The sequence below is a fragment of the Rhynchophorus ferrugineus genome, unplaced genomic scaffold (genome assembly GCF_030347505.1).
Source record: "Rhynchophorus ferrugineus isolate W39M unplaced genomic scaffold, kcgeb_rfMv2 rfM4, whole genome shotgun sequence".
NCBI classification, from domain to species: Eukaryota; Metazoa; Arthropoda; class Insecta; order Coleoptera; family Curculionidae; genus Rhynchophorus; species Rhynchophorus ferrugineus.
This window is the reverse complement of record NW_027472583.1, coordinates 23,021,325-23,045,543: the sequence shown is the minus strand read 5'-3', so window position 1 is coordinate 23,045,543 and position 24,219 is coordinate 23,021,325. Positions and strand designations below refer to the sequence as shown.

The 24,219-nt window shown below is 32.0% G+C and overlaps 2 protein-coding genes across 2 annotated transcripts in view; one reads left to right on the top strand and one right to left on the bottom strand.

Annotated features, from left to right (window-relative positions):
- The window catches only part of LOC143195570 (myosin light chain kinase, smooth muscle), a 44,206-nt gene extending 23,789 nt beyond the window's left edge, over nt 1-20,417 (bottom strand). Inside the window, exons 1-2 of the mRNA XM_076402839.1 lie at nt 20,059-20,417; nt 12,450-12,495 (exon numbers count right to left, since the gene is read on the bottom strand). Coding sequence (XP_076258954.1) covers nt 12,450-12,483 — 34 coding nt within the window. The 5' untranslated portion in view covers nt 12,484-12,495; nt 20,059-20,417. The remainder of the gene's footprint in view (nt 1-12,449; nt 12,496-20,058) is intronic.
- Nucleotides 20,418-20,491: 74 nt separating this feature from the next.
- On the top strand, nt 20,492-23,223 carry CCT2 (Chaperonin containing TCP1 subunit 2). The gene is made up of 11 exons (XM_076402840.1): nt 20,492-20,626; nt 20,873-21,002; nt 21,056-21,235; nt 21,287-21,408; nt 21,460-21,612; nt 21,676-21,855; nt 21,911-22,104; nt 22,169-22,323; nt 22,383-22,584; nt 22,637-22,728; nt 22,784-23,223. Exons 1-11 carry the CDS (start codon nt 20,624-20,626, stop codon nt 22,975-22,977), a joined length of 1,605 nt encoding a protein of 534 aa, XP_076258955.1. The 5' UTR covers nt 20,492-20,623; the 3' UTR covers nt 22,978-23,223.
- The last annotated feature ends 996 nt before the right edge of the window (nt 23,224-24,219 follow it).

Below are 24,219 nucleotides of genomic sequence, written 5' to 3'. Positions count from 1 at the left end.
TTCCTTTATATTTAAACGATTTCGTGATTTGTATTACAATCAAGGGAGGTCGTAACTAGGCGAGTATTAATAAGACTCTCGACTTTTCAAATAAAACTTTTCCCAGCCGGCAACAAGCAAAACTACCTTGCCCTTTGAATATACAAAAATCTTTGAAAACTGGTTGTAACGCATGATAATCTAAATCTAATCTGATTCTTCAAAATAATTCTGATCACATCTACTTTACAAAACAGCTTTGAATATAACCGTTCACATTCCTATCTAGAAAAACGCCGATAACGGTATTTAGAAGAGTTTTGTACATACGATATTGTGACATATAGTAAAAAGCGAACAATCTCTGTTGAAATCTGACGTTCGTTGGAGAATTTCAATTTGTCGAATTTCGTCAACGCCGATTAAAACGACCGAAATATTCGCTTATAATTGTTAAAACCCCGCAATAATGAATACGAAACATTTAGTGGTATAAAATTCAAATTAATCAATATTATACAACCAAATATTTTTAGATAACACTATCATATGCTAATATTTTTTTATTTATTACGTTATTACTAGTTGTACAATTTATCTTTATAACAACTAAAATCCAGATAGATCTAACAGAACTCTATTTTGGTTTCTGGTGTAATAATGTTTGTTAAATGAACCACAGTGCACTACACAATATCAATTATCACAATATCATTATTAGATCGATAGCAATAATCACGATATCATCAGCAAATGTAACCATCATGATATTTTCCATTTGTAGCCCCAATACACTTCCTTATGATACACCTAGTTTTGCTTATTTTATTCTAGAGTGGGCTTCCTATTGATATGGTTTGATTCTAAACACTCTAGCTGTATTGTAGGATTTTAATAGATCAGTGTATTATTTCGGGAATATTTTTTGTAGCTTGTGAGTAAAGCCATAAATCATGCCATACCTTATCGAAGGCTTATGCTACATCCAAGAATATAGCTGAACATACTTTTTAGTTTCATAGGGCTTTTCAATTACATCAGTTACTCCATATACCTAGTCAAATATTGAATGTTTCCTAATGAACCAAAACTGGTACGTAGATATTAGATATTTTCAGTCTATAATCGGTTTTATTCTTTTCAACAGGAGTTTTTTAAATACTTTAAATATTACTGGCATCAGTGAGCTATGTCTATAGGCTTTTATTTAATTTAATTTAAACTATAGAAAATGTTAAGAAAACAATACACCGAACTCGTACATTACAGCCAGAATGTTTAGAGTTAGAGAAGAAGAAGCTTACTCTGCAATAAAAGAAGCTAATGCAGGTATACCACAAATGGAGAATATTACGATGGCTACATTTGCTGATGATACTGCGATTATAGCTGTTAGAGACAATAGTGAAGAAGCCACACGAAAATTCCAACAAGCAAGTGACAATATTAATAATTAGGACACATGGACACAAGCTTGGAAAATAAAAATTAACGAAAGTATATTTGTGCATGTGCAGTTCGCCTACAATCAGACCGTACAAGCACCAATAACATTAACTAATACATACAATACAATATATAGCAACAACGCTAAATATCTCGGAATGAACCTTGATGCAAAACTTATATAAATAAGATAAAGATAAGAAAAGATATGAAGAAGAAAAGAAAAGAACTGGAGTTGAAATATAGGAAAATTTATTGGCTAATTGGAAGAAAATCACAATTATCAGTATATAATACATTGCTATTATAGAAGCAAATACTGAAACCTATATGGACATACGGAGTTCAATAATGGGGATGTCTGCAAAGAGTAACATAAACAAAATACAAATTTTTCAGAACAAAATCCTGAGAAGTATTGTGCGCACCCAAATACTACAGGATTGACTATCCACATCGAGACCTTCAGATACCCACAGTCAGTCAAGAAATCAAATGAATTGCAAGGGGGCATGAGGAAAGGCTCCATTCTCATGAGAATATTGAAGTATTGCAACTTTTGGATAGCACCAGAGCAGGACACAAACTCAAAAGAGTCAAACCATCTTGTGTATCTTGTGTAGTGTTGTATAGTGAGATGTATTTAATAAAAAATACAACAGTGACATGTATAAACATTATTTCACCAGAGACTGAGATTTAAGTTATCATAAAGACAAATTGTAAGTTAGTCGGAAACGACTAGTAGCAATGTAATATTTAAATAATAAAAAAAATTATATTATATAAATAAATAATGTTTATACTTTTATTTAATATACGTTGGGTATACAAATATGACTCCACGCCATGTATATGGATAATAGATTACTTTATTGGATAAATATATATTGTATACAAATATTAGGATACGGGATTAATTATTATCACTACTATTTGTCAAACTTATATCCTTAGTAATGCAATTAATTCGTGACGTTTTAGAAAACATGACGTATATAGATAATACAGCATTCCGTTCCTCTTTCCAGCCATCTATTCCTTATAAAACTGCGGGCATTCAGCGCCTATTTCAGCATATTTTATTTTTTTAAATAGTGAATAACTGTAATTTATATGTCTATTACCGTGTGTGAAAAGAAAAGATTTTTTTGGAACAAATTACCATTAATGATGTTTTTTTATTAACAATCCTAAGCAAAGAAAATTAGAAGTCCAAGGGAAATACATTATCGTTCTAAAATTTGGAATTACCCTATTTTTAAATGACATAAAAATAATACTTCAATAAATCTTTATTAAAATAATCATGCTGGTATTGGATTTTATCGTTTTTACGGTTGTACTTATGACAATAATCTACAAAAATAACAATTTCTTAAAAATTATTCTATCTTTTGAAAACACGAGTTTATGAATTTATCTTTGACACACGAGTTTATGAACACAAAACTTACTACACCGCTAATTGTTAATGAATTGGCGATTTTTGTCATTGTTTTTACTATATTGAATATAATCCAATCTTTTAAATATGGATGTACGATTTCAAAAACTTAGTTTAAAGATCGGTGAAGATTTTGGTGTTCATCTAATAAGTATAACAGTATATAAGCGCATTAAAGAGCAAAAAGCAAACATATTTCCCTTTAACATGGAACTACTAAACACACATTGAGCCAGTAAGGATATATGCACCAAATTCCAGAAATGTAGAGTTTTATGCAAAGGTTACATTATACACATTTCTGGATGAAATCAAGACGAGAAGAGATTTGAAAATCCCAAATCTACTTTGGACTATCAATCTACTACCAAATTAAATAGAAAATAGCCGGCTTCAACTACAACTGTAAAGATATATTTACTGATTGCTGGCCTTAGAGGATGCGAAGCAGTCAAAAAATCGACATTATCTAGTACCCATACAGCAAATAGACTAAAAAGTCATAAAACAGTAAAAATTGGACGAAAAAAATGGAAAAATTTCAGATTCTTAAATCTAATAGACATGTTTCGTGCAGAGATCCAAAGGCAGACGGGTTTCAAAAGTATACTATTAAGCATAGGTAGTGGTAACGTGATAAATATCCATAAATATAAAGAAAAATATCGATATTTCGATGTTTTAAACAACACCAATATATCGTTTTCGATATTTAAAAAAAATATCGATATATCGGTGAAAAAAAAATTAATGTGTTTGTAATGTAATGTAATCTAAGTAATATGTAAAAAAAAAAAACAACTTTTTTATCAACATTGGCATACGACTGTCAATCGTTGTTCCTCCAATGAGATGGCATAACAATCATGATATGTATCCTAATATTATAAATGATTAACTAAGGTTTAGAGTATGCAACAATAGAAATGTCGCTCTTCAAACAGATAAATAAAGATTCCAAAAGGTATTTAATGGGTTCACTAAAAAAATTAAGAGGATGGCGTTACTAAAATTGATGTACATTAAACGAAGTAACGTTGTCAATGTTTTAAATAAATTAGTAAACCGTACTGAAGGCAAATTGAAAGAAGCCTGAACATCAATTATTTGTATTCAAAGAAATTATCTGTAAAAAAATGTACAAATAAAAATATTAATTGTTGCACAGATACAAATATTAGCCTGACAAGATATATCGGTAATGATAGTACGATACATATTTATACATGTACTTAATTCTTGCCAGACTAGCAAATGACAAATTTAAACAGCCAGTCGCAGGTTTGTTTTTACTGCTTACGGGGCAAGGTGTAAACATGACGAGACTTGGCCATCGTCGTTGGAACAGGGCTGACGAGGCTCTATGAACTGTTCGTAATTTGCATGCTATTATTAACCTATCGCCGATTGTGTACAAATTAAATGACGACATCGTCGCCATCGTACTGTCATCGGTTGGCAAATAGCATTCAATGTATTTATATTTAGCACGTAATCGAGGCGAGACGTATCCACTTGGGTTCGAGCGGATGATGCTCTTGACTGATTTGTCATAATTCTTATCTCCTGTCGCCACGTTTTTTCTAACCTAATTTTTTCTGATCTCTAACCATTATTTCCTTCTATTAGAAGGTTTATAATACTGGGTTTTCGCGAGGTCATCAGTTGAAACACTATCCGAGAGGTCCGCTAGTCATTCTTCACTTTAAAAAGACATATACTGAGAAAAATTGGTACAATATATCTTAAGAATATTTTCAAGCATATGGCAACATGGTAATACCGTATCGAAAAGATGATATGAGTTTGGCAGCGAGACAATCATCGATTAATTTTTACACTTCTTCAGCATTTCGAATCCATTGCTTTCCATTGCATTACTAAGGTGTACTGCATTAACCGGATTAAATGGTAATCGAATGGGATCAATTTTCATTCCAATTCCCAATCGATTTCGATAATTTTAAAAATATGACGATATATCGGGCAACAAAAATGTGTCGATACCAAAACACAGGAAATTCACTTGCTCTCCGAAGGGAGAAATTTCAAAATAAAAGTTCAATACATCTATCGAACTTTTTCCGCTCCAATCCTATTTTCCACATAAAATTCACTTGATGACTAAGGGGGGAACATCCCAAAATAAAAGTTTGTTACTCTCTATCGAAAACCCTAGGTTTTTAATATCCATTTTTACTTTGCAACTAAAAGCGCGATACAACTATTGATATTTCTTTGAAGGGATATCACTTTGTCAGAAACGAAGATTTTACACAATCCACAAGTACTATTTAGTGCGGCATATCTACCAGTTGACTACAATAAACCACGAATAATAGAAGCATTCAAAGAAAAGATACGATGCGAAATTTAAGATGTTTTCACAACTATGCAAAAGCTCATTTTGGTTCCCAAATTTCTATGTTAAAAAATAACTTCGCCCCGACCAAAGAGTCACGGCATCGCTATGGAACTAAACAACGATCATAAAACAGTTTATGACCCTTTACATACTTAAATTAACAATGAAAAATGTAATGAAAATCAAACGGAGCCCAACAATTTTTAAAACGAATGATTACATGCTATAAACAGAAGATTACGAACGACTAATACCCGAAAAATATCGTGGTCGAAGCCTGAAGAAAATCCAAAAGCGGTTGTCAAATCTCATTGACGCCAATGAAATATATGCTGTGAATTTGACTCTCTACTAACAGCTAACAGCAGTTGATTAAAAAAGGACTGAATTTGTCCTGAAAATTGTTTCGAAGTTTTGCTGCACCCACCGTATAGTCTACCTTGACCCGTCAAACGGTCGTTGTTTCGGTCTCTAAATAGAATAAAGCTAGCTTTAGAAGCGACTAATGATGGAAATCACTTGATTCGGACTTTCAAATATAGGCCTAGAAATCTCCTTAAACAAAAATAATTTTCTCAAGAAAATTTTACAGTAATCTACTTATAGTCTTATCAGAAAAGTGACAGAAGATTATTTATTCAAAATGTATACCCATAAAAGCTTTGAAAAAGCCTGATTGATAATGAAACTAGGAAATGATGAATCATAAGGTGAATTACATTAGAAGAATCAAGATTTTGTTTAGAAATACCATAAATAGTAAAACGTAAAACTCTTATTAGATGAACGACCAATCACCTTGATAAATTCTATTGTTCTATTAAAGAAAATGTCCTAAATTAAATATAACTATTTTCTTTAATTTATTTAATATAGTCTATTCAAAATAGCAGTGAACATTGAACTATAATGTTAAAATAAATGATATTTTATAACTTGTTTGTTGCATTATTTTAATTGCATCAGAATATTGTAAAAAATAAAAGCTAAAATAAACTAAAAGTTAAAGTGAAATGCGGCAACAATGCGACATATGGACTGAGTGACTTGATTTCACTGCTACTTTGAATAGACTATACATTGTTACTAGTCGTTGCCGACTAACCAATAATTTGTCATTATAATAATTTAAATCTTGGTATATATCTAGGAGGACCCATCTACACTAACTTAGTCTCCAATGTAATAATGTTCTGTCAATATCTGAAGGTCTAGCTGTAAATAATCAGCCTTGTAGAATCTCGATGCACCTACAATACTTTTCAGGGCTTTGTTTTGGAAAATTTGTATTGTGTTTATGTTACTTTTCACGGAACATCCCTATAATTAAATTCCGTATATCCATGTAGGTTTCAATACTTGCTTTTATAGTAGAAATTTATTTATGTACGATAATTATGATTTTATTCTCATTAATCAATACATTCATATATTTCATATACATGTTCCTTCCAATGAAGTTGTGCATCAAGATTCGGAATGATAGTCTTATTTATTGTTATTGGTGCTTGACCAAACTGATTATACATGAAATGAACATGCACAATTACAACTGCATATGTACAGATTTACTTCCCTCAATGTTTTTTCCATTAAAGTTTGGGTCCAATTATTTATATTGTCAATTACCTGTTATAATTTTCGTGCGGCTTCTTCGATATTGTCTCCAATAGCATGAATCCCTTTATGATTGAGTATCAGACCTAACACATTTTGTGTTCACATCAATTATTTAATATTGTTTTAATTGTTTACGTTTATTGTAAGTTATTATTTTATGGTGTTTAGGTTTTTAAGTTTAGAGTAATATTTTAGGAATATAATATTTTAGTATATTTATATTATTCATTGACCAATTAGTTTTTAAGAATTCATGTTTGACTTAATGTGTTACTGAGAGATTACTGACTCGATGATTAGGTTTAGAAACTAAAAATAATAATAAATCTCTGAACTCACTACAAGCTGGAATTCACACGATTTAAATTGCAACATTTATAGTAGTTTGCATTTTTTATAACTTTATAATTGTATAACTTTATTCCCACTTTTTAAATAATGATCCTTATGAGTATAACAACTTAAATTGATTTTACTTGAAAAAACACCTATAATAGGCTAGATGACACTTTCAACTGATGATATTTTGAAAGAACTACTTTATGATAATTCAATTTGTGCATTTTATTTACCGAATACTACAAGGTAATTTTATACACCAGATATAAAAATAAAAAGGTATAATTTAATCCATACCCGTCTGAAATACCCGCAGCAGAAGAAAACGACCTACTCAATTTTCTTAACACTGTTACTGCTTAACAATTTTACAGTTAAGGATGTAAAACAAACAATAACCAATGAAATCAATACTAGAAAAGCTCTTGGTTTTGACTTAATTATTGAAAGAATCTTAAAAGAACTCTCAGAAAAGTTCATCAGGTTAATAACGTTTATATTAAATGCCATGTTAAAACTTAATTACTTTCATAGAACTTGGAAAGGGGCTCAAATCATTATGATACTCAAGCCAGTGAAAATGTCAGAAGACGTCTCCCAAGTATTTAAAAAACTACACATTAAGAGACTCAATCACAGAAGAGAAAAATATATGCAGGTTAAATTGAAAAAGCTTTTGCCCCACACTCACTTTCAACTACTGAAATCATACCCCGCAGACAGGCATTGTATTGTGAAACAGGCGAATACACTGATCAACATCCAATATATTCAGGTTTCCGCAGGGCAGTATTTTTGGTTCATTGTTATATATATTGTATACAGCTGACCTACCGATCTTAAGAAACACTACTATTGCAGTATATGCTAATGATACAGTGGTCTTATCATCACACAATATCAGCCATAAGAAACCTCATCTTCATTTAAACAAATTCGAATTGTGGTTGAAAACATGGCGTACTAAAGCAAATGAGACAGAATATTCCAATGTGACATTCACCCTTTGTAGAAAGACTTGTCCCCTAGTAAAAATGAATAATTATGAACTCCCGCAAGCAGATAATCTTAAATATCTGGGAATGCATTTTGATCGACGTTTAACATGGAAAAAACATAGAGTGACAAAACGCAAACAGCTTGGGCTTAAACTAAACCAAATATATTGGCTGATAGGATTTGGACCTATGGTACTGAACTGTGGGGTACCATTACCAAATAGAACATAGATATCCTTCAGAGTTCAATTCCAGAATAAAGCGTTGCGAGCCATCCTCGATGCCCCATATTAGGTCTCGAACAAACTAATTTAGAGCGACATTCCCTTGAAACCCATAACCAGTATGATCCAAAATGTTAGTGCAAAGTACTCTGAAAGACTCTTAGTGCAACCCAATGACTCGCCAAAGAATGAAATGTGCGCGATGACATTGAACTACATACTGATTAATAGACACATAGAGTGAGATATAATAATCTCTAGAATAAGTTAGAATAGTTAGATTTAGATTATAAGTTTGTACAACAGATCTCTTACTGAAGCGATCTTCTACATGTAAGTATAGTTATATTGTATAACGGAAATCATAAAATAATACTTATTACCCACGGGCAGAAGTTCTAAGAGATTAATTAAAAAATAGTAATAATGGTTGACGTTCATAACTGTATTTACCTACAAATCCTATAGAAATAACCAAATATATTACTACTGATGTAGCTTTACCAGTCGTGAAGGGAAATAATTGTATTGGCATAGTTACCAAATACATGTAACTGGAAATAGAGAAAATAATGTTATGTGGAAACAGAAAAAATGTTCATTACTTCTAGACAGGGGCAAAATCGGTAACGCAAAATAACAAAACAAAAAAAGAAACGGTCGAGTCGCAATATACAACCGAACTCCAACCAGTTCATCAAAAAACCGAAAAATAAGATCCTTTCAACAAAACACTTTATGAATCGGGCATATTTTTATCCGGCAGACCAAACAACTCTTTCATCTTAATTTAGACAAAAAAATATTTACGTTTAACAGCAACGGTTATAAAAATAAACGAGGTTCCGTGGGACGGGGGAGTTTTTGTTTCGCTAATCGACGACTAACAATGACGTCAAGGTATTTTTCTCGCGACGTCATGACATTCGGAGAGGAGACGATGAGCAGCTGAGAGCGAACCAGCAATTGCACGCTTCCGACATCTCGGATTGTGCGAAATCATAAAAAACGCCAACGAACCGAATACGGACTGGTTAATCATCAATATTTACGCGTTTTACGTGAGATGGTTGGTTATTCGAGAGGGAATATTAATCTGCAAGTACAACAGTGAGTGCACACATACATTTTCTCAAAAATTTTACGTCTAATGAATAAATTCTAAGATTTAATATCCTTCAAAACAACATAAGATTTCCCTTTTCACCCAAATCAATTCCACATATGTCTTGTAGAAAATAAAGAATGGCGTTGTCGACGAATTATGTAGGATAGAGGATAACAGGACAATTAAAAAGTCCCCGACCGACCATAGTAATACATATTTTTTTGGCAAAATTATTTTTTTATTCAACATGATTCCCTTCGAGGGTGATACACTGATTATAGCGACCCTCCAACTTTTCTATGCCATTTTTGTAGTACGATTTGTCATTTGCTTCAAAATAAGCCTCAGTTTCGGCGATCACCTCTTCATTCGACGAAATTTTTTTCTCAGTGAACATCCTTTTGAGATCTGAGAAAAGCAAATAGTCGCTGGAGGTCTGATCTGGAGAATACGATGGATGAGAAAACAATTCGAATCCAAATTCATGGATTTTTGCTATCGCTTTCACTGACTTGTGACACGGTGCATTGTCCTGGTGAAGCAGCAATTTCTTTTTCTTCAAATGCGGCCGTTTTTCGGCGATTTCGTCCTTCAAACGGTTCAATAACACTATGTAATAGTCGCTTTTGATGGTCCGTCTTTTTTCAAGGTAGTCAATGAAAACTATTCCACACGCATCCCAAAATACACACGCCATAATCTTGCCAGGCGACTGTAGCGTTTTCCCACGTTTTGGAGCTAGTTCACCATCCGAGTACAGTCCACTCGAATTGAACTTCGGAGTGAAATGATGAAGTCATGCTTCATCCATTGTCATATATCGACGCAAAAACTCGGGTTTATTACGATCCTCTTCAAATACTGCTCCGAATCATCAACTCGTTGTTTTTGGTCAAAAGTGAGCTTGTGCGACACCCACTTTGCACAGAGCTTTCTCATACCCAAATATTCGTGAATGATATGGTGTACACGTTCAGTTGATATCTTTAGAGTGTCTGTTATTTCATTCAATTTCAATTTACGGTCATTCAAAATCATTTTGTGGATTTTTTAAATGTTTTCGTCGGTAACAACAATTCTTAATGGTTGATTTTCCTGGGGCAGTGTCCGGAAACTCGGCATCAAGCCAAATTCTTGCTTCAACTGTAGTTTCTCTTCAAAAATCAATATTTTATCAACACGAGAAATTCTTTTTTATCCACTTTTCTCACAATAACCAAAGTTGCTTCACTCAAAATGCTATTATTCACAAACGAATAATCCGACAGCTGTCAAATTTATACACTCATCTTTTGAGGGTTAGGGCTAACTAAAAAACATATGGAATTAATTTTAGTGGCGCCATCTATGTGTCAGGTCGGGGACTTTTCTATGGACCTGTTATATAGAGGCTTTACTTAAATAGACGAAGCCGAGTTTTGCGTAGTTCAACCAATGCTGGCTCTCAGAGATTCACATTTCACTATAAAACAAGATGATGAAATCACTGAATTACATCTCTTATATACAGATGATCTACTAGCCACAAAAATCACTACAGTGGCAACATATGCAGACTATACAGCTATATTAGCATCTCACAAAGATCCAATAACAGCATTAAATAATCTCCAAACACACCTTAATAAAATATAACTTTTAAAGCAAATAAAACAAAATCGACACATGCCCACCAGTGAATATCAATAATTGTCAACTTCCCAAAACCGAGAATGCTAAATATCTTCGTATCATTACATTCCTTTCATACCATGTGCCCATGTCATACTTTATCCAAGCTTAGTTTATCGTTGGTATCGTTATTATCTGTCGTATTATGATTGTCTGTCAATATTGACTATTGTGGACTATGATTTTTGTTAACTATCCTAGTTATTCCACCACTGCTATTGATTACCATTGTCATAGTGTGTCATTGATATTACCAATACCATCCACTACCCATACTTATCAGTACATTTATTTATCGATCCTATTATTAATGATTACTGATCTTCCAGCATAATTAATTACCCGTAGTTTTATATTTCAATATTACCTGACATAAGAAGCTTCTAACGTAATAGTAACCACTCCCTGTAATATTTCATGCATATTTTTATTTCATCCTTATCATTGAAAATTCTTTGCTCAAAATATGTTTTCATTATGTTTTCTTTTTCTGTTTGCTGTATTTATTTTGCCATTTATTGTGTAAGTAGTTGTTATATCATTTATTTTGATCTCTGTTATTTATTTAAGACGTTAGATTTTTATAATATAATTTTTAATTTACGAGGTTTAAAATTAGCCCTATATATTATAATCATAAGGAATGTTTATTGTCCACTGGACAGATTGTTAAACCACTAAGAATAATACATTTTAAAAAATATTAATTTGTTCATGTAGTATGGCTATTTCCAGGACACAGACGGCTCGAAGACAGTTTTAACTTAAAACAACGAAACAACAAACCGACACAGTTCCAAGACGCGTTCAGTGACGTTTATATGTTTACTCTCGGTAAAATTAATGGCCGCAGACCGGGGCATTGTGCAATTCCAAATACCTCGAAATTTTGGCGCCATGCCTGAACCCCGGACCCCATCAATAATAATAATAGCCTCCTGATCCCAATTAAAATGTTTCGCGACTAATTTTGCAAGCATTCCATAACAATTCGCATGGATGGAACAACCCGCTCCTGCTATCTAAAATATCTAATATTATAAAATTCTCAGATGAAATTAAAATAATATAGTACGAGGTATCCTAGCAGTTTTTTTAAATGTATATTCGAATAAATAATGTTAATTTTCGCTGGCAAATATGTTTATTTAAATCGACTTTTTTGTGAATTGATATAGGGTGATTCAACGTCGACGATAAAGAAATTAAGATGAATACATATTCACAATCTATAAATTAATTTAGTACTTACCTCCCACGGGGTCGCTTTCGTCCACTTTTATCATTTTGAAGAAAAGCTGCAACAAAACATAATGTTTTAATGGAAAAAACGTAACCTTTAATGTTATAATATCGCAATCACACGGAAACACATCAAGTAAGTTCTTATCTCTATATGAAAAAAAAAACGAGGATTTTAATCTAGTCTTAATACGATATCAAATCGATAAAAAATATTATTTTACATTTTAAATGTATCGATCGTAATTTGTTGGAGGTCTATCACTTTTTATATATAAAAAGATACAATTGTAAAAAAGATTATTTCTTTACCATATTTTGTATTTCAATTATTTATTTTACAATTATCTAGTAATTTTCCTTCATATTCTTCTTTAAGTCTAACTATATTAATTCAAAGAATGTTTGTCTCTTCAACCACCGGGTAAGTGCACTGTTGTCTAACGGTTGTAGTACTTTGACGTCATTGTGACCATTCTATATTTCTTAGCGTCCGGAAACTCGGCATCAAGCCAAGTTCTTGCTTCAACTATATTTTTCTCTTCAAAAAGCAATATTTTATCAACACGAGAAATTCCTTTTTAACCACTTTTTTCACAATAACAATAGTTGCTTCACTCAAAATGCTATTATTCACAAACTAAAAATCCGACAGATGTCAAATTTATACATTCATCTCTTGAGGTTTAGGACTAACTAAAAAACATATGGATTTAATTTTAATGGCGCCATCTATGTGTCAGGTCGGGGACTTTTCAATTGACCTTTTATATATCGTTATTTAATAAACAATTAAGTACCATAAATAACACTGAAATACACTAAACCTTTAAATTAAGCATGAATTTAAACAGATAATAAAAATAATTAAACGATTTTTGACATGACATGTTTAAGAAATATATATATTTTTTTTAAATATCAAAAAATATCGGCCAAAAATATAACGATATATCGAAATTTTTTCGACAACCCTACCTCCAACTACTATTTTACCAAAGGCTTGAGCCACGTCTAGAAATATGGCTCAATAATTTTCAAAACTTTTCTCAATTACGTCCGTAATACGATGTACCTGATCAATTATCGAATGTTTGTTTACAAATTCAAACTGATGAATGAGTTGAGGAGTTTTAATAATATCCTCTTGAATAGCTTAGATATAATTGGTAGCAGTGATATCGCTCGATATGATGTTTTATCGTTGGGGGATTTATCTGGTTTAGGCATGATAATAATTTCCACAATCTTCCACTTCCACATATGTTTATTCATATAGCAATCCTAAAGTAGCCTTAAATAGACGCCCTACTTTTACTATGATAAATTTCATTGGCGCTTTCCTTTAAAATTGAGTTTATAACTATATCTTTATTTGTATTAGGTAAGGTATCAGCAACATCACGCTATCCTACAAGTATTCCTAGATATGCAAAAAATAGATATTTGGAGGTAGTGCAATAATAATAAAAAAGAACATCTCCCACCATCAAGAACCCGGGCTCAGTACAGCAGAAAATCAGGTAACAGCAGTAACTATTAAATCAAGCAGATACAAGGTTACAATAGCCGCAATGTATTGTCCTCCAAGATACAATCAAAAAAAGGACAATTATTTGAATGTCCTAAGCAACCTGGGAGAAAAATTTATAATTGGAGGTGACTTTAATGCAAAAAATACAAGGTGGGGAACCAGAATGACAACAACTAAAGGCAATGAACTGCATAAAGCAGCTACTGAACTAAGATGTAGTTACATGTCAACTGGAAAACCAACTTATTGGCCGACTGATCAAGAGAAAACCTGTTAGATTTCTTCATAGTAAAAATCATAACATCCAACTATATAAAAGTCGAAGAAAAGTTTGAGCTAAGTTCAGATCATACGCCAGTGATTCTGACGTTGAGCGAAAATATAATAAGAAAAGAAAGAAACCCAACGTTAACCCAACGCTAATAAACAAGAGAACAGACTGGGAAGGATTTGCTGAAGAATTGAACAAACGAATTCAACTAAATGTACCCCTCAAGACAGCTGAACAGTTAAATCTTGAGGCAGAAAAATTCGTAGTAGATATTCAACAAGCTGCTTGGAATAATACTCCAGAAACTAAGAGTACAACTAACGGAATTAATTATCCAAAAAAAGTGAAGGAAATGGTAGCTGAAAAACGTAAATTACGAAAAAAATGGCAACAAAACAAAATACCTGAAAATAAAAATAGTTTAAACAATATAACCCAAAGACTGAAAACAGAAATACTGAAAATAAAAAACAAAACCATAAATGACTATCTCAGAAATTTAACAGATGATAAAGAAACTGATTACTCACTCTGGAAAGCCACACAATATCTAAAGCGTTCATGTCTACACAGTCCACCTATAAGAGACTTATGTGGGAATTGGGCTCGTGACAATCGCCAAAAAGCAGAAGCATTGGCTGAATATCTAAAAAAAACTTTCAAACCTAACGAAATTAATATTGAACATAATTTGCGGGATATAGAAGCTGTAAATTCGATGATTGAATTAGTCACGCCGAAAGAGTTAACCAAAGTTATTAAAACTGATATTAACCCCAGGAAATCACCAGGCTACGATTTAATAACAGGAGAATTAAGAACAGGAAAACTACCAAGAAAGGGAATTATAAAACTCACCAACTTGATCAATATAGCATTTAGAATAAAACATGTCCCAGACATTTGGAAGATGGCGGAAATTATAATGATCCCAAAACCTGGGAAGTCACCAAACGAAATAAAATCCTATAGACCTATAACACTGCTGCCAGTAATATCTAAGGTTTTTGAAAAACCCCTGTTGAAAAGAATAAAACCGATCATAGAGAGAAAAAACCTTATACCAACACACCAGTTTGGGTTTATTTACAAGCACTCAACAATTGACCAGGTCCACAGAATAACAGATGTTATTGAAAAAGCCTACGAAAGTCAAAAAGTATACTCAGCTATATTCTTAGATGTAGCACAAGCTTTCGATAAGGTTTGGCATGAAGGCCTTGTACATAAACTACAGAAAATGCTACCAAAACAACACACCGAACTATTAAAATCATACATTACAACCAGAATGTTTAGAGTCAAACAAGAAGAAGCTTACTCTACAATAAAAGAAGCTAAAGCAGGTGTACCACAAGAAAGTGTACTGGGACCAATGCTTTATCTACTTTACACATATGATATACCACAAATGGAAAATATCACGATGGCTACATTTGCTGACGATACGACGATTATAGCTGTCGGAGACAATAATGAAGAAGCCTCACGAAAATTACAACAGGCAAGTGACAATATAAATAAATGGACACAAGCTCGGAAAATAAGAATTAATGAAAGTAAATCTGTACATGTGCAGTTCACCTATAAACAGACCGTACAAGCACCAATAACATTAAATAACACTATCCTTCCATATAGCAACAACGCTAAATATCTCGGAATGAATCTCGATGCAAAACTTCGCTGTAAGGAACATATAAAGAAGAAAAGGAAAGTACTGTAATTGAAATATAGGAAAATGTACTGGCTAATTGGAAGAAAATCACAATTATCAGTACATAATAAATTGCTATTATATAAGCAAATATTGAAACCTATATGGACATACGGAGTTCAATTATGGGGATGTTCTGCAAAGAGTAACATAAATAAAATACAAATTTTTCAGAACAAAGTCCTGAGAGGTATTGTGGGTACACCCAAATACTATAGAACTGATTACCTACATCGAGACCTTCAGATACCCACAGTCAGTCAAGAAATCAAAAGAATTGCAAGGGGACATGAGAAAAGACTCCATTCTTATGAAAATATTGAAATATTGCAGCTATTGGATACCACCAGAACAGGACACAGACTCAAAAGAATCAAACCATCTGATCTTGTGTAGTGTTGTGTAGTGAGGTGTATATTTCAAAAAAATCAGCAGTGACATGTATAAATATTATTTCACCAGAGAGTGAGTTAGGGCTGATGGGTCCCCTTAGTTATATACCTAGATTTAAGTTAGCATAAAGACAAATTGTAGGTTAGACAGAAACGGCTAGTAACAATTAATTAAATAATAAAAAAAAGGTAAGGTATCAAATCTGCCAGCAGATGAGTTTGGAAACTATTAGATAGCGAGTATTTCTGGCTATCTTTTTTTTTGCTCCAATTTTCTTCACAGATCGACGAGTTTTAGTGTTTAGTATTTTCAAATAGAATATTCCGACTCTTAATCGTATGTTACATTCTTGAGCAATTTGGTTATTCTCTTTGAGTTGTTTATTTGGTACATTTATATTAGTTGCTGCACTGCTCAGCTTTAAACAGTTTAATAAGTAGCGATATTTTTAAAAAACATTTAATATTAAACACCATTTTTTTAAATATACCAAAAATTATTAAAGGGCTTTTAAAATGTGTAAGAAATATTTTTCTAAAAATCGAAAAATATCGGCTAACAAAAATATCGATACCAAGTGTACCAGAAAATCATTACCGTTTTTTCTTTTCGGGAAAAAACTACTGCATGGAAACTAAAAGTATTGGCCCTTTGTTTCTATACATTTTGCCTATCTTTCAGGCAAATTATGGATGCTATCTCAAACTGACTATCTTTTGAGCAAAACCATTCATAGAGCCATTTTCTAACTTCTTTTAAATTGGGGAAATTGTGTTGCGCAAGCGTGTGTCCTATAATATTTTCCATTCAAGTGCTTTCAACGCTTCCTTGATCGGTTTTGCCCTGAGACGGCGCGTTATCGTACTATAAAATCACTTTACCGTGTCTTCGGGCTCATTCTAGACGTTTTTCGATCAATGCATGGTTCAAATTGATCATTTGTTGTCGGTAGCAATCACTATTAACTGTTTCACCGGGTTTTAATACAAGGCATTGTCTTTCGACATTGTCGATTTACCTTTGGAGTCGATCGGCCGGCTTCGCCAGGTGATAACCATAATTTTTACGTTTAGGGTTTTCAAAATAAATTCACTTTTCATCACCTGTCACTATTCAATACAGATATATACTTCCAATCGAACCTTTGAAGCAGCATTTCCCAGACAATTTTTTGAATTTCCATTTGTCTGTCAGTCAATTGATGTAGCACCATGTCTCCATGTTTCATTCAATAACTCTTGCAGTTTCGCACATTTAAACTTTTTCGGTCTACCACAACGTTCTTTGTTTTGCATATCCAAATCACCACTTTTGAATTTTCGAAACCACGCCTCACAAAAGCTGAGCAGGACAGGCCCAAAATGAAACAAAAGCACTGGTTGGTCGTTTAGTTACCTCCAACTCGATCTAAGATTAAAGAGTTTGCTTTATCAGTCGATAATAAAGCCTATTTGGACTAATTTAATTTTAGTTTGAATAATACATACTGATGTGTTTATCCCCCATTCGTCTTAGGTAAGATCAATGTTTGGTAATTCACACAGAACAGAAGTTTTAGACTAAATTGTAAATAAATTGTATGTATCGATATAATAAGAACATAAAATTAAAATTAAATGGCAAGAACATATTCAAGTAATGGGACTTAATATAAATGTACTCATCGTAGTTTAATATTCCACATTAATAGTATATTATAAATAAATGTATAATTAAAAATATCCCCGGTATATTTTCTGCTTTTCAAAGACTAACTAACGGCTACCGAATACCGACGCCCGTATTTTTAGATTTGCTGCTATTTCGGTGCCATGAGTAGCCTTTTCAATAATAATATCCCTACAAACTCCCAAAAAAAAACAAAATAATAATAAACTTTCGCCATGAAAATGTTCCTTGAGATATATTTTATAAGAAACTCGTATATATTACAATTGTTTTCAATAGATACCTAATAAATAAATTTCTTTAAAAAAACAAAGAACCATTTCTAATAATTTAAGCTTTAACAATCACGCCAATCTCAATCAGAAACATACCCAAGGACAATATAGATATAATAAATTTATATATTTACAATAACATTCCGAAAATATTTCCAATACATTCACTTTTGCTATTATACAATATATTTAATATTTATAGGATATAAAATATTATTTTGATTAGAAAATTAACGTCTGATTTGTCAAATAATCTATATCAGACAATATGGCATTATAGGCGTCACAAGTTATCCATAAAACAAATTTTAAAAAATATTTATGATAAAATTAAGGTTAGGATATAAAATATAATGGGACAATCCTCAAATATTTTAACTTTGGTTTATATACAACAGGTAGAATCAACTGAATGAATGCCCATCGGAATACTTTTCCAACGTCTTTAACGATTGATAGCGGTAGTGATGTAGTTTTTGTCATAATATTTAAAATTAGAAACTGATGGCGCCATTCGCATAGAGTAGCATCAAAAGAACCGGACAGTTGATATTTCGTAACGTAAACTCAACCTGATTTTAGATTTTTTAGCGGTTTTATTGCTATCAAGAATAAACCACGCCGCATGTGACAGCGATAACTAGCCACATTCTTAGGAAATTAAGTAAGTTTTCTAGTTGTTAAAGTTGCGTTGCCTATATATTTCAGAACACCAACCAAAATAAAAAAACCTTTACAACATAAATAATTAATTAAAACTTGGACAATCGCTCGATGTCATGTTTGATCTTTGGGAGATTTATCTGGTTTAGCGGTGATAATAATTCCCACAATCTTGTAACGTTACTTGCATATTAGATATTTTATTAAGTTGATTATTAATTATTAATTTATTTGAAACATAATATGCTGCAATTTTTCTAATAATTTCACCTTTTTTAAAAAATTTCAATAAGATAATAATAAGAAATCTAGAAAATTATAATAATAAAAATACTGATGAGAAAAATGATTTACGTTCGAACAAAATACAATAGATTATTTTGTCATTCTTATGTCAAAACAATTTGAATTAAAAGATAATGTTTCAAAACACAATATTTATCCTACCTCACTCTAATAAGTATCAGTCAAATCATCACATCATTTATTACCACAATCTACCAACACAAGACCGATAAAAACAGCAGATATCCACAGCAGATTCTAAATATTAACACATTTACATAAAGCATTATCAAGAAACATGGAAATTAATATTATTACAATAAGCTTGGACAAATACTCTTATGACAACGTACTTTGAATATACCCAGTAGCAACTGTTAAATTTATATTCAAATGTTGTTAATTAATTCCTGATCTCAAATTTAAACATTTCGTGTAGAAAGTCAATCAACCGTAAACGCACCTTTTACTTTTTTTACAACATATATCAGTACCTTTCGTCTTTCACTGTCTTTTTTTAATTAATAATAACTTAATTGCTTAATGGTTTAGAGATTAAATTTCACATATTTATACTCAGACCTCAAACAGCAATTGATTTTTGTCCACAACTATAATTAATGTTTAAAAATCTCATTAATGAAAATCTGTATATTTTGTATTGAATGCTGTAGCAAATAATCAGTAATTAACAAATTTCAATAACATTAGCGCCTATTTATTCAACTTTTAGTTAATGAGCAACTGAAAATCTAACTAAAAAATAATTTCTATTGAATTTACCATATTGTTTAAATACTTTTTTCCACCTACCGTGTGTAATAAATTTTCCTAAATTATTTTAACAGGTTGTCTTCAAATAACTAAAATATTACTGCTAATCACTAAATTTCACTTAGAAGATTTTTATTATAAAAAAAATTGCGGATTATTCATTTTGGTAATAGCACCAACGCGCTCATTTAATCGACCAACGACGATCGCGAACTAGAAATATAACCGAGATTTGTATATAGTTTTCAATCCCCGTTCCCTCTTATCCGCCGGTTTTAAACCAGAATTAGAATCCAAAAGAGACTAGCATTGTTAAAGCGCGTAGTAATTTAACGATTTAGTAAAGTGCTCAAAACCTACAATTTGTATCTTTAATTAAGTCAAGTCAATTAACAATTAACAATGAACATTCTTTAAAGAAATTGAATATTAAACTTTTTAGTTTGTTTGGTTGTCTATCAAATAATGTTTCCTTATGATTTCCATATTTTTTAAAAGAAGAGAATGAAATGACATTTGAACTGTCTCTAACTTCTTTGTTAACAGTGGCCTAGCTAGTTTGTGATTTTGTTTGAAATAATTTGTTAAAAAGAGATATTACAAAATGGTAAGATATGCTTTTTTAATTGATTTAAGCCTTGATCTTCTAAATAATTAATTAGAACAGCAAATTTTCTCATTTAAAACACTAGATTTTCTGATTTAACAAATCAGGTGTGTCATGCCAGTAGCCGGCCTTGCACGTGCGTTTATTTTAAATTGCAATATTCAATCTTTCAAATTACAAAATTTATCTTAATTATACGTAGTTTATTTATAATTTATCAATATTTGATGATGTCACCTATTATAGGTGTCCCTCAATCCCGTACGAGTGCTGAAAGAACAAGCGGAGGAAGAAAAGGCAGAAATTGCCCGTTTAAGCAGTTTTGTTGGCGCTATAGCTATAGGGGATCTAGTCAAAAGCACTCTAGGCCCGAAAGGTATTATTTGGAATGCAAACTAAGAATGACATAACTGAAATATTCAAATTCAGGGATGGACAAAATATTGGTATCTAGTGGCCGACACGCTGGTTCTGTAGAAGTAACAAATGATGGGGCTACTATTCTCAAATCAGTAGGTGTTGACAATCCTGCTGCAAAAGTTTTAGTTGATATGTCAAAAGTTCAGGATGATGAGGTTGGGGATGGAACAACATCTGTCACTGTATTAGGTATACTTTCTAATATTGTATGTATTCTTAAAATTGTAACGCATATTTTAGCTTCTGAATTACTCAAAGAGGCAGAAAAATTTATAGATCAAAAATTACATCCTCAAATTATTATTGCTGGTTGGCGTAAAGCTGCAGATATAGCACGTAAGGCATTAACAGATGCATCTCAGGTAATAATGCTAATTAATAGAAATTAAAAATCTCACTACTTTGCTATGTAGGACAATAGTGCTAATTCTGAAAAATTCCGTGAAGATTTAATGAATATTGCTAGGACCACTCTTAGCTCAAAAATTCTTTCTCAACATAAAGAACATTTTGCAAAATTAGCTGTTGATGCAATATTAAGACTGAAAGGCTCTGGTAATTTACAGGTAAATTATTATTGAGCTGAATATCTTTCAAATAAAAAAATTTATTTATATGGTTTTATTCAGGCTATACAAATAATCAAAAAGACTGGTGGAACCTTGGAGGAATCTTTTCTGGAGGAAGGTTTTCTGCTTGATAAAAAACCAGGTGTTTACCAGCCAAAAAGAATAGATAATGCTAAAATTCTCATTGCAAATACGCCTATGGATACTGATAAAATAAAAGTCTTTGGATCAACAATAAAGGTATTTTATTATAATTTTGAGTTGTAAACATACTTTTTATTATATAAATATATAGGTTGATTCAATGGCCAAAATTGCTGAACTGGAATCAGCAGAAAAGGAAAAAATGAAAGATAAAGTGGGAAAAATATTGAAACACAACTGTAATGTTTTTATTAACCGTCAATTGATATACAATTATCCAGAGCAATTGTTTGCTGATGCTGGTGTTATGGCTATTGAACATGCCGATTTTGATGGTATTGAAAGGTAAATTATATCAAAACAAATGTTTGGGTCGAAAAAAATATATTCAATGTCATATGTAAAACAGATTAGCCTTAGTCACTGGTGGTGAAATTGTGTCGACATTTGATCAACCTGAAAGTGTCAAACTGGGAACTTGTGACCTGATTGAACAAATTATGATTGGAGAAGATATCTTGCTCAGATTTAGTGGAGTTGCTTTAGGAGAAGCATGTTCCATAGGTTAGTTTTCACCGCATGTGGTTGTACACTAGTGATCATGTTTTCTCTTAAAATGTTAGTTATTCGTGGAGCCACAAAACAAATTATTGAAGAAGCAGATCGATCACTACATGATGCCTTGTGTGTATTAGCCGCCACTGTGAAAGAAAGTCGCATAGTATATGGTGGAGGTTGCAGTGAGACACTTATGGCTGTTGCAGTAAGTAAAGCAGCTTTGAGCACACCTGGAAAGGAGGCTGTAGCAATGGAAGGTTTTGCAAGGTTTGTTTTATTTATCAGTGAAATATTTGTTTATGTTGATTTTAATTTTTAGAGCTTTGTTGCAATTGCCAACAATTATCGCGGACAACGCTGGCTATGACTCGGCACAATTAGTTACTGAATTAAGAGCTGCTCATAATAATGGTAAGTATTATTTTCTTTAAACCAACTCCTGATGCTATATTTATAATCATTGTAGGACATTCTACCATGGGGTTGAATATGGAAACTGGAGAAGTCGGCGACATGCGTGCCTTGGGTATAACAGAATCATTTGCTGTCAAAAGACAAGTATTAATTTCAGCCTCCGAAGCTGCCGAAATGATTCTTAGAGTTGACAATATAATAAGAGCAGCACCCAGAAAACGTGTTGAAGATAGAGGACATTGTTAAACCCCCACTTCATATTTTCTTTTAATTATTGAAGTTCTTAAGCATATTTATTTAGGGGCAAAAGATAATCTCACCTATTCTTTTGGAATGGCCAGATCGTTCCAAATGCATACTTTTAATATTGTAAAGTAATTTTAACAAGTTCTTTTGCTCATCCATTAGCTTTGATAATTTTACAAAATTCACGCGTTAATCAGATTTTTCATATTAACATAATAAAGAAAGTTTATCACTGATATCAAAAAACGTTTTATTTTGGTTTGGTTTGTTGCTAACCTGATAATATTCTTTAAAAGTATGTGGATCTTTTTATTTGTAATGCAGAAGTGGATGACAGAAAAGTAATTGCGTTTTTCATAATCATAAAATTGTATAGCCCTACTAATATATATTCATTAAAGCCAAATCAACGCATTTGAATTAACAAACCATGTTCATGAAGAACATTCTAGAGATAAAATGTAATTCGTTTCTTTAGTTCAAAAGTTCTGCTGCTATGGTTCATTAAATATTGTACATACCTATGGTGATGAATGTTTTAGTGAAAGCCAGTGTCATTATTGGTTTGCTCGAATGTGGACCGGCAAGATGAATATTGTGGCATTGCTACAAAAGTAAATATGTACGAAAAATGTAATGGGCTGCGTTTCCGTAACGCTACATTGACATCAAGGAACATTGCAAAGTGTTTTAGTGTGATCGGATAGGAATTGTTTACCATGAACTACTCAAATTTAACCAAACCGTCAATTTGACTCTGTTGTTAATAACTAATGCGAATGAAGCAGGCGGTTTAAAATGGGGCCAAATTTGATCAAGAAAAGTTATTTTACGTTACGATAACGCTAGACCACACACAATTTTAATGATGTCCAATTCGTGGTGTCCAACAAAACGCACTTTTTACATGAAGAACATTTTTTCAAAATAAACGGGAGCCCGATACTTTCATATATTGTCTGATTTTAGGTCGATTTGTAACTATAATGTATAAAGCTTAAAGCTATCACTGTTATCCTGAACCGAAACTTCAATGATCAATAAGATTATGAGACTACAAAATTAGTTTTACCCCCGGATTACATCCGAGTTACAAAATAGTGAAATCAGATTATTGTTTAGGAATCCAAAAAGCAACGATAGGGTCATGATAGGGTTTAAAAAAGGTCAGAAAACGTAAGTTGCATATGCAGCTGTAAAACTGGTTACATATATTTTGCATTTCGCCTGTAGATGAGAATT

What these genes read in the sequence shown, in the direction of transcription:
- CCT2 (XM_076402840.1), top strand. An exon ending in AAGCACTCTAGGCCCGAAAG is followed by an intron (nt 21,003 to 21,055) that starts GTATTATTTGGA and finishes ATTCAAATTCAG; the next exon opens with GGATGGACAAAATATTGGTA. An exon ending in AGGAGAAGCATGTTCCATAG is followed by an intron (nt 22,324 to 22,382) that starts GTTAGTTTTCAC and finishes TTAAAATGTTAG; the next exon opens with TTATTCGTGGAGCCACAAAA.